General features: G+C 44.8%; 1 protein-coding gene across 1 annotated transcript in view; it reads right to left on the minus strand.

Moving 5' to 3' along the window:
• The window catches only part of AOAH (acyloxyacyl hydrolase), a 170,450-nt gene that overhangs the window by 9,600 nt on the left and 141,315 nt on the right, over positions 1 to 19,535 (minus strand). The window contains exons 16-20 of the mRNA XM_079930918.1: positions 16,849 to 17,021; positions 10,371 to 10,429; positions 10,229 to 10,288; positions 8,609 to 8,705; positions 1,758 to 1,834 (exon numbers count right to left, since the gene is read on the minus strand). Coding sequence (XP_079787044.1) covers positions 1,758 to 1,834; positions 8,609 to 8,705; positions 10,229 to 10,288; positions 10,371 to 10,429; positions 16,849 to 17,021 — 466 coding nt within the window. The remainder of the gene's footprint in view (positions 1 to 1,757; positions 1,835 to 8,608; positions 8,706 to 10,228; positions 10,289 to 10,370; positions 10,430 to 16,848; positions 17,022 to 19,535) is intronic.

Here is a 19,535-nt window from a genome sequence, read left to right on the forward strand (position 1 = left end):
CTCTGACCGTCTCCTCTTGTCCCCATTCTCTGTAGAATCAGAAGGGCAAAATTCTGTAATGTCCAAAGAATGACAAGAACTACTACCTAATTATTGCCAGAAAGCAGGTCTCCACATTAACTATTCTAAAACCAAAGACATCATTTTTTTTTTTGGTGGGGGGGCAAACTCTAATATTTAACCAGCTTCTAGCCAATAATTCTCTTGGATCAACCCATCCACGTGATACACAGGAAACAGGTATTCTGAGGCGCATTACTTAGATCGTTTGGGTTGTTGTTACTTAACACAGTATGCGCATTTAATACTCACTTTAAAATTTACCCAGCATCTCTGAGACTCTACTGTCCACCCATCTGATCGTGGAATGGCACTTGTCCTTTTCTTTTTAGTTAATTAATTAATTAATTTTTATTTTTGGCTGCATTGGGTCTTCGTTGCTGCATGCGGGCTTTCTCTAGTTGTGGCGAGCGGGGGCTACTCTTCATTGCGGTGGCTTCTCTTGTTGCGGAGCATGGGCTCTAGGTGCTCGGGCTTCAGTAGTTGTGGCACGTGGGCTCAGTAGTTGTGGCTTGCAGGCTCTAGAGCGCAGGCTCAGTAGTTGTGGCTCACAGGCTTAGTTGCTCCGCGACATGTGGGATCTTCCTGGACCAGGGCTCGAACCCGTGTCCCCTGCATTGGCAGGCGGATTCTTAACCTCTGCACCACCAGGGAAGTCCCTCTTCCTTTTCTTTTGAGACAGTTCTTAGCCCTGCCCATGGGTATTCATGGCACCTAGAGCTCAGGGGGAGGGAGGACTATGATTCCTTTCATGCTTCTTAGGGGATGATCAGCCCTCCCTGTGGCCTGGCTGGCCATGGAGATCAAGGCTACAAGGAGTGCTTCTCACATTTGGACCCTTGTCAATGCCACAAAGGCCGCATCAGAAAGACGAGAGCCACAGAGGACTGCCTGTGGGTAAATGGCCCATCCCTCTTGCAGGGGACTGGCTTTCAAAATGTTAGAAGCAGCAGAGCTACTCCCCCACTTCTTTTTCTATTTTTTTATACAAAGAAATATCGTGAGCAAGTCCAGTAGGTAGAACAGATAAAAGTGGAACTTCCCTGGCTGCAGCCAGGACAATGGACGGGGGAGGGAGAGGGGACAGAATCCCACCGTCTAGCTCCCCTTGCTCTGTGAAGAGGCCAGAGTAGAACTACTTTCCAGATTGTTCCTCGGAATTCTAAATGAGAAACAGCTCTTACTGCAGGATAGTGCTAGGGACACTGTTCTCCTCTTGTATGGTTCTCCTTTTTTTCTAGAAGGATCCATAGAAGAAATTTCTCACAGGGCTCACTTCCAGGAGTCCTTCTGATTTTTTTTTTTGAGTACTTAATTTATTTTTTATCTTCTTAAGGCTATGACTTATGCCCTTCTTTGCATCAGCCGCGTAGGAAGCGTGGAGCTGATTTTGTGGGCCCTTGCAGGCTGTTTCTTAGAACTTCCTGGGACACGTTGTGAATTGTAGACATTAAGTCAGGAATTCAGGTATCATTTCTACCTTATTTTCTTTTTACTCTGATTTTCACTTTATTATTTTATTTATATTTTATCAATTTAATTTATATTTATTTATCTTCTATCTTACACATGTGTGCACATCACCTCAAATTCTTTCTGGAATAAAATAGGATAAAAACGAATGCATGTGTGCATAATTATATTACAAAGATAACGTAACAGACTGCCCTCAGCAACCATCGTGTGACTGCACTTACCTCATTAGGGTGGAATCCATCCACGGGTTCAATGAGCTGCCAGGGCTGCCCTCCGCTCTTCTGCCACTCCTCCGTGACTGCGGGGCGTGCACACACACACACACATACACACACAGAGGGTTAGAGACATGCTTTCCTGAGCAACAGTTAACACCCAAGAGCAAGGGCTGTGAAGTAGGCTCCTCCTGGGCCCATGCTTACCCAGCCACGTCTGCCTCTGCCGGGGGCTTTCTGAACAGAAATAATCTTTCCATTGTGTCACTATTTTTTCTCTAACTCAGGAAGACAAATGTGTGAGAGTGTTGGATGAATGTGGTTTGTAGAGTGAGGAGGGTGGTGGGGAAGGGTGGGCTGGAAAATATTCGACATCGATTTAAGTCCATCTCATTTCTCAGTGGCCAGGAGGACAGAATTTCAGGGGTAGGAGGAAAATATTAAGCATTTTGTTAACATCTCCTTTCATTGGCTGCCATTTCCAGACACTGCCTGCATATGTCAAGCAATCATCATTAAAACTCACAGTTTGTCAGAAATATAATTACCTAAAATGATCTGGACATCACATTTAGAGTGAGTATGGCTACAGAGAAAACGTTATGAGCCCCAAAATGATGAACAGCAATAATACTGTCCTTCAACAGGGGTGAGACCAGGAATGTCAGTCGCTCCAAGGCAAAGGCATAATGAACTCTACATTATAATATCATACAGTCAATAAGAACTCCTCAAGGAAACTTCAAGTCCCTAGACAGCCTCCAGAGAGAAAAATGTGAAACGAACCACTCCCAGTGTAGCCCATGTCCTCATTCCCTGGTGTCCAGAGAGGGGAGCCGGCACAGCTGAGATTCCTCTAGTTCTTTCCTCTTCACTTCACAAAAACTCAAGGGCAGGGAGATGTTCCCTCTTGCCCTCTTTGTTTATCTCTCTTTTGCCCCAAGGGAAGGAATGGAAATGCTATTAGGGGCTTTAACTGGGTGAGAGAAGCTGGACTTTCCCAGAGCTGAATCAATACTATGCTGCTTTTGTAATTAGTCCTAATATCACGCCAGGCCGTCCACACTTGCTACCCAATTCTTGTCCCCAGAGGGGCTTTAAATACTGCTGTCCTTCTCAGAGCACAGGAAACAATTCCTGCTGGTGCTTTGGAGTCCTATACTGGATCACCAATTCCTGTTGGCTTTGTCCCTGCCAGAACGGCCACCACTGAGCCACTCTCTTATGCTTTATGCCTGGGTTTTACTGGAGGTTGCTGGAAGCAGCAGCTAATGGAAAGTGGCCTTTGCATTTCTTGTGAATCTCCAATCAAGGATATTGTCCACTGTGTCCTCCACTTGTGGTCACAAGGGAGAGATTGCTTCATGCTGGTAAACCGTGTATCTCTCTGAAGGAATGGTATGTATCTGCTCTTCTGATAGGAAGCTCAGAATTACAATGCTACTGAAACCACACTAACCCTTATGAAGCCTTATTCCTTCTGCTGAACCAGCTTGCAGACCTCACAGTTTCCTGCCATTGGCCCTAGGTACCCCGTGAAAGACAGAGCCTTGGGGAAGCTTGCCTGGCTCTAGCTTCAGTTTACCTGGCTGTCCTGTTTTTTAGGCATGACCTCGGAACCGGATTTTCTGCTTCAGGTTCAATTGTGGGTGCTTCCCCTTCCCCTCTGGGTCTGACACTTTGAAGCACCTGTGGGTCCCTCCTGTCTTTCCGGGTGTACCATGCTGCCCCAGCCCAGCCCTGCTCATCCTGGCTCACCTGTCATGCGTTCCCCATGCTTGGTTCAGACTCTTCTTTCTCCCCCTTGGTCGGGAGACAATGGGTCACTTTCCTACTTGTTTTTTGGGTCCTGCTGTTCTACTTTCTAACTTTATGCTGATTCTCTCTCTGAGCCATTTCCAATCTGAACATCCAACCAATTACCCTTAATGGAGCACCAGGCATTGGAAGGGTTTCTTCAAATACAAAGTCAATGTCACCCCCACTGAGCCCCCTCAGCGCTTTTTGTTCTTTTGTACTATTTGTCTCATCTCTACTTTGCAGCCCCACAGGGTGTCTAATACAGAAATCAACACTGATGCAGAAAGGTCCCGCCCAGGCAAGATGTCAGCCTCCTAAGCTCCTCTGTGACTTCAGAGGTGACCTCGCTTCCTTCACGTAAATCCTCAATGAACTTTTCAATTCTTTCTCCTGCTTCTCCCTTATTTTCAGTTTGGTTTCACCTTATGCTATACAAATGTTAAAAGGAGGAAGAAAAGAAAGAATGAAAGAAAATCTCAATCAGATGTTAAGTAATTCCCAGGCCTGTTGGACAATGGGAACCAAGCCCAGTCAAGACCTGAGAAAGGGTTGTATTAAAGAGATAGACAGCAAGCCGTGGGCCTGACCTGGACAACTCACACATCCTCTGACCCAGCGGGGGTAGGAAGTTCCTCATAACACTTTTAGACTCTTCACATTTGCCGAGAAGGTTGAGTAACGAATTGAATCTAAACTTGTGCCTTCCCTGGCCAAGAGAATGTTCAGAAAGGAATTACAGTGATCCGGAGATCTGGAAAATCGACAGTGGAAAGCAAATTTGAGCTTATAAATGAAACACGGTTTAAGCCAAGCTTGTGTTCCTGGAGAGGAATGTTTGTTAAGAGCTCCATATTAAAAACACCAGACTTTCTCATACCCGTGTTTCCTCTAGTGTGATTCAATGCTAGTCTTAACGAGACTTAAAGTTAGTCTAGGCTGTTTCCATTTTGATTTGAATTTTATGTGCATTACTAACTACCAAACTAAAAATTATGGCCCTTAGAGAAAGGGAGAGGTGGTGATAGATATTATACTTCATGGAACAGATGGACATAACTTAGTCATCAGAATTAGTGACTATTTTTCAAAGTGAGAAGGAATGGTGATTCCTTCTACTCCCCTTGGAGGTTTGATCCCATAACGTAGGATATTTTCTCATATGATTATTGTGTCTCTGAGGCTTACCAGTCACTGAATATCTGTAGACATAAGAATTATAACACTTACAGGAAGAGTCAGTAACTCACAGGCAAGAGTTTAAGGTCTTACCTGTATTATGACGAGTGCTAGACAGAGTGACCCTTTTTAGTTTGATTATCTCAGGGTGAAATTTTGCTTTCTTAGAATAAATGCAATACCAGACAGTGGTCTCTACTTCTTCTCTGATTTAGACTGGGTGGTCCAAGCAGGTTATTATGGTAGATTGGTCAGTTCCCTTCCTGCCTGGGGCCATAATTAAAAATAGGCAAATAAATCGCCGTTTGTTCTTTGGAACACTTGAATTAAAGCTCTTGAAAGATCGTGAGTGATCTCTTTGGATTTGGTACGTAATGTACTTCCTTTATTTGTAAAGTCAAAGAAGCTCTGCTGATGACCGGTTTTTCAGAGATGCAATAGAAATCACAGGCGTTTCATAGAACATTTGGTAGCTCCTTGATGATTAGCAGATATTTAAAAAGAGAAATCTGAATTCTGGTCAGCACTAGGAAGTCACTGGTCATTTTGACAAATGTACACTTGAGGGGAGGGGAGCTAAGAACCAAAGCTCTAACTGAGTTGTCTTAGAAGCTGAGGGGAGCTGGTGGTATATGTAAAGTGTCAGTGAAAAAATGGCCTTGTCAGCCAAGTGGCATGCTGCTTCCTCTGTATGGGAGGTGTGGTGGAGATGAAGAAAAAGGATATCACCTGCTCAAGCTGGCATTTCCTGAAGGGAGAAAAAATTGCTGCCTCTGTTTAGCTCATAACCAGTTGGAGGATGAGTCAGCAAGAGAAAAAAGTCTCTGAGGTGAGCAGTCATCTCTTGGTGCTGGACTGAGGCTGTCAGAGTAGAGAACAGATAGGTCTCGCGTCTACTCTCAAGGGACAGGGACCCTCAACTGTCATTTGCTCTGTCACAGGGTATAAAATTGCAAATCTCATATGAAAAGTGCTATTTGTGATGCAATAGCTCAAATACAGTATAGAAATGAGAGCAGAGATTTTCATGTGACTAGTGAGACTGCAGATTTAATCAGTGACTCTATAGGGTTTTTAATTTCTGATAAAAGGAAACTGTGATAAGGAGATGCATTTCTAGCATAGCTTCCTGTGAGGAACTCAAAGTGATGCACAGGCTCAGTTGGTGATGGGGAGGGTTAGACACTGAAAAAGAATAAACATTTATTATCCATCTGTCATAAGCCCTGGAAGAATGTAGCAGGTGCTTTACATACAGTGATGGTGGTGGTGATGGGAGGGTGTCAGCTAACAGGTATCGGAGTCCTTACTACATGACAAGCACTGTCTCTACCCTTCCATAGAGCCCACGGTTTAGCTACTGCTACCGGGCACAAAAGGAAACTAATCTCGAACGGTTATTTCATTTGCTCGAGGTTACACAGCTCTTCTATGTCTGAGTTGAGATAGGAATACAGGTCTATCTGGTTGTAAATTCTGGGCTCTTTGTATAATAACATTTTCACCTACATGAGTTAGGGCAGATTTCCAGGGTGATGAGCTGCCCAGGTCGGGGAGCTTATCCACAGAGATGGATCTGGGAGTGGATGCACCCTCTGCCTACTCTGGAAAATGCTAAAGTCTCAAGGTAGGCATGCCCTTTGCAGTAGTCTAACATTGGGCGTAAGTTAAGACCTTACCACAGTTCTTGAAAACTAGATAAAAACGCCAGCTCTCTCAGAAGCACACGTGATAGCACGTAGCCATTAAATGCATAATGCTGTATCGGATGTTTCTGGAGGCAGATCCCAGAGTACCATTTCCTCTGCCTCCACTCTCCCTCCCACTGTATCTTCTCTAGTGGAGACTAACTTCATATGGAGAAGGCGAAGAAGGCCCTGGACCAAAACTGGACCTTCGTTTTTAAGAAACGTCAGGGAATTACAAAGTGTCAGCAAATTCCTTGAACTGCTGATGAGAAGTACCAAACAAGGAGCGATACCTAGGAGGTTTCTCAGTAAGGCGACCGACTGTCATGCTGATGTAGAGTGTTCAGGTTAACTGAACTTCTTGCTTTTTTATTGCATTTATTGTTGCTCTGAGGATAAGAACATGCTGAGGAACCTCTGTTTCCAAGCATGTGGAATGCTGGCCAGTATGGGGGTCCAGGAGAAAGCTCTTTTCCCTGTATCTTTCATGAAGAGAGGACTGTTCTGTTTTGTTAACAACTATATTCCCAGCACCTACGCAGCACACAGGAGGGCTTAGTAAAAATCTGATGACTAAATGGCTAAGTTCTTAATCTTGGAGCGTTACCGGAGCCCCATTTATTAAATTTTAATGTGTGTTTTAATTTTAATAGATCATCTCTGGATTATGTACAGATGCAGACTCTGATTAGGTATGTCCTAATTAGGAGTGGGGCCTGGGGCTCTGCATTTCTAACCAGTCCCCAGGTGTATAGATGTTGCTCATTTTGAGCTATGTATTGAGTGGCAAGGGTGTGAGGGAACGGTGCTCTTTCCTGGGTGCTGGCTATGTACCAGGCATGGCATGTGGGAGGATTACACATTATTTTACATAATCATCACAAAGACTTCTTATGTAGATAGAGTGTCTCCATTTCCAGGTCTGGAAAGGAGGGTTTAGAAATGTTCAAGGAATCGCCAACAGTCCCAGAGATAATAAATGACAGAGCTAGAGATTACTGTGGAAAATGAAAAAGTCTCTAGTGAATACTAGGCAATATTATATTTTTAAAAACTTTATCTATATTCAGGGTGGGTGATGATCAAAGATCACTTGGTGGTGCATTTGTTTACACCAGGAATTCATTAATGAGGCTTTAACTCTGCATTTTAATGACAGGTTATTTATCAAAATGTCTCTCCCCATGAGAGAAATATATATCACCGAGGCAGGAAATCTAGTTAACGGAGATCAGTCTTGTTGAAAAGATGTTCAGAATTGAAGTACTAGAGTCTACAATGCAAAACGTGTCAGCTAATGTAATATTTGATAATTCATGACGGCCATCTGTCTCATCCCAGATGCTTGGGCTGGGGGAGTTGGTGGTGGGGAGACAGAGATGATAAACTCCGTATGAGAAATCGTCCACTCTTTGCATACACTGCAAAGCTTTTCATTAGCATCATCTCAGCTGGCAGACGATCAACAGAGACTTTTCTCTTGCATAACAGTTGCTTAGCAATGAAAAGGGGACTGGAAGGATTAAAGTCAATAGATAATAATTTTTCAGAGTCAAGATGTAAAGGATAAATCTAGTAATCATGCCTGTTTTCTTGTGGCCACTCATCAGTGACCCCAATGTTTGGATAGAATGCTAGAAAAGCAGCAGTAATGTTCTTTCCAGAAAGCTGGGATATGGTGTGTCCACTTCGCCATAGGCATCTGAAGTCCTCCCTTTGAGACTCATTAGTTTCATCATGTGTGAGGTCTGGGAATCTGCCTTGTTTTGAGTCCTTGGGTAATCCAGTGGCCCCAAGGAGAGGCACTGCCTTACCCCTCATTCCTGTCACACTCATCTTTAGCCCAGCCGTAAGAGGGGCATTGCTAAACTGTCAAGAATAAGTTAGATGATTCCACTGACCTGTTGGCTCCCAGCCCAAAGCTGTTTCCAGCTGGTCACTGGCTCTATTGCTTCAGGGATTCTAAAATAATGGTGAAGTAAGGAGGTGATGCTAAGCTTCCACCTTTCCAGAAAGAGTCTCACACTTTATCTTTTTTCAATACTCAGAGCTATTAATGCGTCAGAATGGGGAGAAGCGACCCTGCCCAATATACTGCCTGTTGGCTTGTAAACAAACGCCTTGCCCAGGTAGGCTCTAAATGGTAGCCGCTGCTTCTGTTTTGTGTCAATACCTAAACCAAGCAAAACTTACTTTCTTGGAAGTCAAAATCCATGTAGAAAAGATTGAAGTTCGTAAATTTCTGGCTGGTTGCAATTTTTTTCAGCATATTGGAGAGTTGTTCTGCTCTCTGAATACAAAGGAAACAAGGAGAATTTCATGAAACCTAGACTTGGGCTTTAGGGAGACAATTCAGGCAGAACAAAGAAATCAATAGTCCCCACCCCACCCCGACTGCAAGTCACCAGCAGAGAGCAGCTCTGCATATTAAATTCCATCCATGCACAAATGACCAACGAGCATACAAAACTGTTAAAATTCATTAGGAACAAAATCAGTGCAAATTAAAGTATTAAGATACCACTTTCTCCCCATGGGTTTGGCAAAGAAAAGATGAACAATCATGATAATAAAGAGTATTGCCATGGGATATGTGATTGAGAATGTCAATCTGTTTAACCTTTCTAGAGAGCAATTTGGTGATAGGGATCAAATCGTTAAACATGACGTACTCTTTGACCCAATAATTTCCTAGGAATTTGTCTTAAGGAAATAGACATGGTACACAAAGACATACATCTTCATATATACAAAGGTTCATCACAACGCTATCTATCATAGTGGAAAATTAGAAACAATCCATATGTCCAACACCAAGGGATGAAATAAATCATGGCATATTCATATGCTCTATTTTCTAAAATGATTACAAAATTCTAATGTGGAGGGCTTCCCTGGTGGCGCAGTGGTTGAGAGTCCGCCTGTCGATGCAGGGGACACGGGTTTGTGCCCCGGTCTGGGAAGATCCCACATGCTGCGGAGCGGCTGGGCCCGTGAGCCATGGCCACTGAGCCTGCGCGTCCAGAGCCTGTGCTCTGCAACGGGAGAGGCCACAACAGTGAGAGGCCCGCGTACCGCAAAAAAAAAAAAAAAAAAAAAAATTATGATGTGGAGGAATGATTATAAACATCAGAAGGCACAAAACAATATGTGTGTTCTGATACTATGTAGGCAAAAACCCCAAAATAACTATCTATGAAAATAATATTGGAAAGACATACATATATATTAATTTTGGGTGGTGGGATTTTGAGTGATTTTTGTTATTTTTTTTTGGATTTTTTACATTTTCTAAGGTTTTTAAAAATTGAAATATATTTCCCTTGTAAAAAATGTTTACTAAATTCCTTACAAAGAAATTATTTACCATCTGTGAAAGAAATGTGGAAAACTTTCTCAGAGAAGAAAGGAAGGCTCTGGGGCAGCTGGTCCTCCCCTACCTTGGGAGAATTCCAGCACTGCGTACACCTAACCTTCATCACTTCTCTGACTCTACAAATATGCCTAGGACCAGCTTTCAAAGGCATGTGTGTGTTTGTGTGTGTACACGCATGTGTGTGTACAAGAGAGACAAGCACACATAGAGACAGTGATTGAGAAACCCAGCAAGAACTACAGACTCAGCGAGGCAGAAGGAGGGAGACAGGGCACCCCGCATTCTCCTGACTCCTCAAGCATCCGGGAGTTTGTTTCTTTTATTCACCAGTTTGGAGGCCATCACCCTGCCAAAATCCCAGCCCCAGTGAAAACCCTGCAGCAAACACAGGGAGAGAATGATCAAAGACAGTATCAAAGGGCATGCGACAGCCCTACCTCTGAAGTGAGAGTCCGGAGCGTTTTATTGGAAGACATCCAGCCGTGGCAGGGGCTGACCTGAGAGCAGGAAAACACTGATTACAGAAGAACAGTGCTGGTTGTGGGAACATAGCTTTGGAACAAGTCAGCGTGAGCTCACCTGGAGACAGCTCAGGAAGGAGTAGAGATGCGCGTAGGTCACGTCCTTGTTCAGCTGGCCTGGAAAACAGAGAGGTCCGGCATGTTGCATTCACTCAGATAGAGCGGCCGCCTAGGGACCCTGGTGGGTGAGCCTGCCTCTCTTGCAGAAGGCTGGCGCCTCCAGGGACCTGCCCTGCCTATGCATTTAGCATTGCTCTTGAAGATGCCTGTGCTTTCCTTCTTTCTGAGCCCCCTAGAAATTCAGACCTGGGGCTGGGGAGCGGCCCCAAGGAGTTTACTCCTCTCTCGAGCTCTTCACACGGGCTAGGGCAGGGTGTGAGGGGCCTGACCTTATCTGGACCCCAGGTAGAGGGATTCAGGGCACCGTATGGACCAGAACACCACTAACAAAGGACTGGCAGAGCAGTGGCTTTCTCCTGGCAATGGTATGAAACGTCAAGTCCCTGTGGGGTCCAGGGAGCATGGAAGGTGGGAGTTGACCAAATCCTCCTCCTTTTGTGTTTATGAAACACTCAGGTCTGACCCGATCATCCCAGGCTGAGGACCTGGCGGGACTCTGGAGGGTCTGAAGGTCTGACCACGCACTGTCCTGCAGTTTGGTGAACTGGTTTTCCACAAGTGCTTGTGTGGCTATCGGACTGGGGAGGCTGGCACGTTCGTTCTATCCCTTCATGGCCCAGCGGTTATCTTATTTGAGCCGTCATTAGTAGATAGGCTCTATTTTTTGGTGCAGGTTAAAGAAGTACACACGCATGAAGTGGTAAACGCCAAATGTGAGTTCATGCAGAGCCTTTCCAAATATCAGCTGTGGACCCAGAATCTGGGGGCGTTATTTATTCTCTCTTCTCGCCTCCCACCACCGCCCCTTCTACCGCACTGTGCGCCCCACCCCCGAACCCAGGCAATTCAAGTCTCATACTGTGGCTGAGACCCAAAATCCAGGTTCTCCCAAATCTCGGGGGTGAATGGCCGATGTCTTATCCATTAACACTTCCCTCATGCTTGAAAAAATAAAGGAAAATAATAGGGCCTATCTCGGAGCGAAGAGAAAGACTGAAGGTGATAGAACACAGTCTTATTTTTCACTTATACCTCAGATCAGTTAGACTGAAAGATAGATTCAATTTTCTTGTCATAGAGGAAAAATATATTCTCTCTCTGTGTGGGTGAGTGAATCCCAGGACTGGAAAACCACAGGCTCATTATCGCCATTAAAGTCACAGTGACATGCTGGGTCTTCTCTGTGCTCCAGAGGTGGCTGCATTTTCACATTTTAGATGAATCCCAAGCCACTGGCTTCTGTCTTCACTTTCATTTTATGGGCTCCACGTGGAGCTCTGAGCTCCATGATCCATCTTTCTCCAAGATCCTGCTTTCCATCACAGAGGCTGCTTTCCCTCTATTTTTTTTGGTGTGTGCTTTTGTAATTTACCTCCTTTCTGTATGCGTCCCTGCCCGTCTCAGTCCAGCCCAGCTGCAGTGACTGACACCTTCAACCTGCGTTCCCCACCCTCAATCCTCCACTTGCCCAGAGGACTTGGCCCTCGCCCCCTGCTGAGCGGCAGCCTTCCCTCTGCCATCTTGTTTCTTTGTTGGGACAGGGGGGCCTGGTAATAAACCTTAGGGAGCTTGGCTGGGGCCCTGACGCCCTGCTTGGCCCTGACTCTCACCTGGTGGCCTCTCTCTTTTCCCTGCCCAGTGGATGAAGTGTCTTCAACCTGCTGGAGGTGGTACCTCATGCCTGACCGTAAATACCACTCCTGCACCCTCTCCCTCCCCACCTGCAAGACTGGACTGCTCTGATATCCAGGGGGACTGGAGTTTATCCTGCCCCTGGATACTGGAAGCTCATCTGCTGGCTCCCCTTTGGGGGCTGAGCTGAGCCGTAGCCTCGTTGCATCCCAGCTTACTCCCCTCTTCCTACTGTCTTACTGCTGAGGTCCCGGAACACGTTAGGATGAGACCACAAGGCATATCCTCCTTCTGGACCAATCCCTGTTCCCTCCCCTTCATGTCCTTGCTATTCTGGCACTGGCTCTAATTGGACCAGGTTGATGGAGGGGAAATTCTTAGGTGAGTAGGTGGGTCTGTGGACAGGATAAGCACACATTAGCTGTAGTTAGAAGAAAACTGGGAAAGGTATAATGGGTTGGTTTCCCTTCTCTCTGGTATTCCTGCCTATTAAAGGTCAGCGTGTCCCTGGGGCTGGTCATGTGGAAGGTTGGCTGGGAGTGCCTGTGATGGGTTTATGACGAAGAGGGAGAACGGTTCTTATGCTTTTCTCCACTGATTGGAACTGTCAGTTATTCGCTCTTTCTTTTTATGTATGACTTTTTATCCTGTTACTTTAATGGTATTCTTCCATATCGAGAAGCCCTGGTATAAAGACTCATCCTACCTACATGTTGTACCTACGTGCAAAGAGGTGGTGTCTGTGAATCCCTGGTTAGAAAGTGAGTCTGGTGAAGACAGGTGGTCATGACTGCCCAGGACAGGGGCAGAGGGCTGTCCCACAGTGGCCAGGAACCATCAGTGTGTGTGTGTGTAAGGGATGGGAGCCTGTGGGTTGGCCCAGTTGATACCATATGCTCCCTCTGAAGATCAAAGGGATCTACCCCAGCTCCTATAGTAGCAGCTCGAGTCTCAGTCATGTGTATGTTCTTTAGGGCAGAGTCTTTGGCATTTATTAAACGCTGGGACCACAGTTGAAATTTTAGCTACCGTACGAGCTTAGTGCTAACAGAGATCAGCCACACCTTCATGAAATACCATCTGAGTGTGTTAAACCTTGGTAAAACCACGTTAATTTAGACAGGGAGGAAGCCAGTAATAAAACTGAAGGTATGCTACAAGGTATTTTAAAATACATTAGGTTTCAAGTTTAAGAGTAATTGGGACAAAACGGAGTTTTTGCGGCTATTTTGTGGCAGAGGCCCTTCAAAGAAGGCTGCCTCGCAGACTTATTTGCAGCCAGCGCTCCCAGACTTCCTGATCATAGTCTGACCCTTTGGATAGCTCCCTGAATGCATATGGCTTAGAGAGGTGTCGTTGGCCCTCGTTAATTTCACTGTCAGGATCTATATACTATTTGTCCTTTCCTTAGAGGACAAGGACTTCATCTTTGCATCATTTTTACCCTCAAAGCACATAATCGTTATCTCAGACATATTAATGGAAAGATTGCCTTCCTTATAGACTGCGCCTGAGAGGACTCATCCCTGATCAAACATAAACTTACTTGAAAGATCTATGAATGTATAATCCTAATGTGTGAGACTTACTTTCTGGTAATTCCTCAAAAAGACAAGACATTCTCACCAGGAATTTTAACTGCTGGTAGAGCCTGTGGGGCTGTCACAGCCCTTGGCGGTCAGGCAGTGACTGGGTCGTGACTCACAGACAAGGCTAAGAGGAATGATGTTAGCCCCTTCCTCCCCAGCAGGAGTCAGCAAGACACCCATTCTTGTTCTGGGCCTCCACTACCTGCACACCTGATGCTGTGGCATTTAACCTTCTCTTTCCTGAATAGTCAGGCTGAATTCCCACCTGTTTACTGAGGCAGCAGAGAATGTCATCACTGACGCAGGGCTTCTCCCCTGACCCCTTTTGCTCCCGGCCTCTTTCTTAATCCTTAAGGGGTGGCTAAAGTCAAGTCTACAGATTATCATCATCATGTTTCTTTGCTCAAAGGCAGAATAAATGGAAACCCCCTTTTATTTGCTTGCCCCACCCTTAGCACAGTGCCCCAGGAACCAGACTCAGGTGTGTGGCTGTTGATTAAGATGAGATCCACCTTAACCTGGGCAACGCGACCAAGCCCTGAGGCTGAGCTAGCATTAACCTGCTTCACGGCCGGTTCCTGTCTGTGGGAACGAAGATTCAAAGACTGGATGTGGAGCAGGGCAGAACGGAGGCAATGAGAGGGCAGCAGCCCCCTGTTCAAGCTTCTCACCTTATGTGAGTTAGGAGCCTGCCAGGGGACGAATGAGGACGCTGGGTAAATCCCACCTACTTCCCCAGTCTGTTTAGGAAGGACCCTGATGCTTCGTTGAGGAATTTATGATTTATTTCTCATGGCAACCAGGCAGCAGGGATAATTTAGGATGTGAATAATAACTGAAAAACATTCAACAAATTTTAGGTGGTTATAACTTTCTCCCTCATTGGACTCCCCCTACCCCCAAACTAGAGTTGTTTATATAGAACACACTTGTTCCACCTATTGCTCTCGTGCTGTGAAGTGCTAGTCTAGATCAGCGGCTGGAGGGAGGCCATCTGAGGATAACGCAAAGCCTAGAGCAGGGTTTCTCAACCTTGGTGCTGTCGACATTCTCAGTCGTAGGGGGCTGTCCTGTGCATTGTAGGATGTTTAGGAACATTCCTGGATTCTACCCCTTGGATGCTAGTAGCACTCCATCTCCAGGGGTGATATGATAATGGGTGGGTGGGTTGCCCCTTGATGAGAACCACCGGCCAAAAGAATCCACCAAGTGATTGATGAGTCCCCTGATCGATCACCCTTTTCCTTCCCTTGCTCTCTTCCAAATTACGTGGAGTCATTTTTACATACTATGGTTGAGTCAAGGGAACGGCCTGGCATATCTGAGAAAATTTATGGAGGCAGTCTAACTGCAGTTCATGGGAAGGGAATGGGGTTTAAAGTCAGAAAACCCAGAGTCAAGTCCCTATTGGTGTGACAGTAAATTGGGAGCACATCTCCCCTACTCCCAACTCCCCTTCCCCAAGCATTTCTTAGCATGGGAGAAATCTAGGAGTCTGAGAACATCTGTTGGGGGAACTGAACTTTTCATCCCCAAATGGCTCAAAGAGACATGATCAGCCCAAGTGGTTGTCCGTCACATGTCCAAAGCAGCCCAGAATGGAGTCAAGTTCACTGTGTGATCATGTTATCATTTCTAAAGGGCGTGGTCAAAGCCATGTGAATAGGAGGAACATGCTTTCCTCATGAGAGGCTGGACAGTGTTTCCTTGGAATAATAACATTTGTGGCACATTTCATAATTGAAGAGGAAAATGACTTCAGTCGCATCGGTGGGGAGCCTGGAATGTGGACATGTTCCATTGTTGCCCAGTGAAGGGACCGCAGTGAAGGGGTCAGAGCCCTTTGAGAGCTGGTTAAAGGGTCCCTGCTTTTATGTGGGGCGGTGCAGAACTTCCTGCGGGAGCTGGTAGGGAGGTTGGCTTAAACAGGAACTACAGGAGGAGGACAAGAGGGGATTGAAAAGACACAAGGATGTTATGTATGCAAGGGAAAGCTCTCCACCTCTACCCACTAAGGAGGGCGCAAAGGAAGGAGTTTCAGGTCTTCCCCCTCTGAACTGCTCACCTGACTCATAAGGAACTGCTTGGACCTCCAGGACACTGTAGCACCTGGGCACTGTCGCTTGGGTTGGTCTAAGGAGGTGGCTATGGCAATACCAGGGAAAGGACAGCCCCTTTCCATGAGAGACTGGCACAGGTGCTGTCGATATGGGGCTGAGGGGGTGGTCCCCAGGCCCCTCCTTGTAGATGCCTGTCAGAGAGGCCTGAGGCCAGCACTGCCCATCCTCCCTCCCTGCTTAATTTTCTGTAGTAACACTTATCATCCTCTGACTTTTGGAGTCTTTCTCCCACTGTAACATAAGCCTATGTTGGCAGAGATTTTTGACTATTATGTTCACTGATGGTTACACAGTGCCTAGAACAGTGCCTGGCATATGATAAGTATTTTTGGAAGGACATTCTTCCCTGAAACACAGAAAGAGAGCCCTGCTACACCCAGCTTGCATATACAATAAGCTGTGCAACATTTGGCAAGCTACACAACTTCTCTGAGCCTTAGTTTTTTCATCTATCAAATGGAATTAATAGAAACATTTATCTCACAGAATTGTTTTAAGGATCAGCATGGCAGCCCTTCCCAAGGTGAATTACTACTACTTTCACAATGTTTGTGAAGCATCTGGCATGCTAGAGATTCTATTAGAAATTTCTTGGAACTTTAAAGCATTTCAGAGCCAAGGACTCCAAGAGAGTGTAGAAGCAGGGAGCAAGCCCTCTGGAGGACCCAGTTCTACAGAGCTCTAACTGGCCACCAGGGTGCACAGACGTCATTAGAATCCTGGCCACTAGGGGGCACTCACCACTGAGGTTTGGAGAAATCCTTCCCTTTGTCTCCTTCCTATCTCTTGTTTGGGCTTCACTGGCTCCTTCTAGATTTCACCTTCAGTGAAGGAGTTTTAAACTCTTACCTTTCAGTTTGTCCTAATTCTTTGCCAAATACATCTGCCCTTTCTGACTTTGGATCTGGTTCTGGCCACCTTTGGATACTGACCTTTTAGATCCTGTACCTGGGTGCTCTTCCCTTCATCGTTCTGGTGGCATTTTAGGTGTATTCCTATATGGTTTGAACTACATATATTTGAACTACGAATACATTGACATTGTTAAGGAGTAAAAACATCTTCAAACTGATACCGAGAGGATGATATCTGCTGTGCAAATTATCCCAGAGAAAGGTTCCATCTGGTAAGCCGTATAAAATAACATTGCTGCCATTTGGCAGGTGAGAATCTAGATACTGCAGAGTCTGCATGACCTTTGAGTACAATTTTTCAGGAGTGGTCATTCCTGGGACGGGATCACTCTTCCTGTTCACAAAAGAAACAGAAAATATCTTAGTATATTATAGGATAAATGCACACAAATATAAGATCCACCCCCAAAACACACACACACACACACACACACACACACACACACACAGAGTAGTTATTGGTGTTATTTAAAAAATATTTCTGGTTTCTGGACTCCCTTGTTGTTAGGTGGGCCAGGTCTGGCCTATGAGTTGTGAGCAGAAGTGACATGTGTCATGTTTGGTTGTATGAGAGCCTCCAGGATGCCATTTCTCTTTGCCATGAGTCTGAGCAATGTTCTAGAAAGCAGCTGCTTCACCAGTCTGAGTCCTGGAACAGACTCCATGGTGATCCCTGATGGACAATGTAGTGCGAGTGAATAAATATTTATTGCTTTATGCTACTAAGATTTTAGGGGCTGTTTGTTCCTGCAGCATAACTTCACCTATCCTGACTCTTACACACAGTTAATAGAATCAAAGGGGTCTGGTATTGCTTATTATTTGTTTGACACTTTGAGTTCTGCAACTTGGTCTTTAAAACTTTTCACATATATAACAGTCAGGGAGATGAAATTTCACTGAGGAATGAAGTGACATTATGTGTCCACATTACATCTTTCCGTTCTACAATGAATTTGAACTTTCATGAATTTCCTGATAGACTGCTATTCCAGGCTATACCCCTGCAACAATATCTGTCAACAGATAATTCCAATTTGCATCACTGCCTTTCTCTATATAGAAGTGCATGTGCTCTATAGAGGATATATGAAATTTTTAATTATATTTTTATCTTCTTGTTCCACAAAATTAGTGAAAACAGAAAAAGGAAGTGCTGAAAGTAGTTATAAGAGCACAGTCCTAAAATCAAAGAATTTAAGACAAAGATGTAAATCATAAGTGAAAGTAGCAAATCTTTAGCTTCAATTAGACATTTACTGAATTTAAGCTGGTTGTCTTATTTTCATTTGGTTTGGAAAAGAACAAAAGTGAGGACTGTACAAAATACTAGACATACATCATTGAAAGTTCCATTTAAATCTCCCTTCCTTCCTTCCTTCCTTCCTTTCTTCCTTCCTTCCTTCCTTCTTTCCATCCTTCCTTCCTTTCTTCCTTCCTTTCCTTTCCCCTTCCTTCCTTCCTTATCTCATCCTTCCTTCCTTCCTTCCTTCCTTCCATCCTTCCTTCCTTTCTTCCTTCCTCCTTTCCTTTCCCCTTCCTTCCTTCCTTCCTTCTCTCTTCCTTCCTTCCTTCCTTCCTCCTTTCTTTCTTGTTATCTTTAAAAGGCAAGGTATACACCTGGAGACTGTCATACAGAGTGAAGTAAGCCAGAAAGAGAAAAACAAATATCGTATATTAACACATATATGTGGAATCTAGAAAAATGGGATAGATGAACCAGTTTGCAAGGCAGAAATAGAGACACAGATGTAGAGAACAAACGTATGGACACCAAGAGGGGAAAGCGGGGGTGGTGATGGTGGTGGTGGGATGAATTGGGAGATTGGGGTTGACATATATACACTAATATGTATAAAATAGATAACTAATAAGAACCTGCTGTATAAAAAATAAATAAATAAAATTCAAAAAACAAAAAAACATGGCTTCCCTGGTGGCACAGTAGTTGAGAGTCCGCCTGCCGATGCAGAGGACACGGGTTCGTGCCCCGGTCCGGGAAGATCCCACATGCCGTGGAGCAGCTGGGCCCGTGAGCCATGGCCGCTGAGCCTGCGCATCCGGAGCCTGTGCTCCGCAACGGGAGAGGCCACAACAGTGAGAGGCCCGCGTACCGAAAAACAAAACAAAACAAAACAAACAAACAAAAAATGATTTAAGGGAATAAAGAAAACTAAGGAGTGGTTAATTAATTTACATAATAGCATTTCAGAGGGCAATGATAAAGACTATCACACTGAAGTCCAGAACCTAAATGACTGACAAGTTTAACATAATACTAACATACTTTCTATTGAACTGTTTAATACAACCTTTCCTCCTTCCCGGCCATTAAAACACACTTTGATGACTCTTATCTACTACAGAATGAAATTCAAACTCTGTGGCTTAGCACTGAGACCCTCTACTGTCTGCTCTTCCCTATGTCTCATTTCTTTTGCTTCTCCCAGGACAGGATGAACTGTTAATGCCAGTGTTTGTAGATGACCACACCTCATGTTACCCATTTTCTTTATTTTTGAAACTGCTACCTGGCCAAATGCTCAGTACTGTGAACTATACTCGTAGTTGTAGTAGGTAAACTACACTCCATGTAGGCAGGGATTTTGTTTTGCTCATTGCTGTATTTCTAGTGCTTGGAGCAGAACATTGCATGTAGTAACCATGTGTTGAATAAATGATTAAAGGATTGAATCAATAAACTTACGTTTATTGGGAAAAAAAGGCAAGGTATAATAGGGATTCTAGAATATTTTTTGGCTTTAATATGTAAGTCTATTATTGTTCATTTTTTGCACCGTTGACTTTTGTACAAGCCTTCAGGAACATATCAAATTTGAATTAAGAT

Source organism: Stenella coeruleoalba, assembly GCF_951394435.1.
Source record: "Stenella coeruleoalba genome assembly, chromosome: 9".
NCBI lineage: Eukaryota > Metazoa > Chordata > Mammalia > Artiodactyla > Delphinidae > Stenella > Stenella coeruleoalba.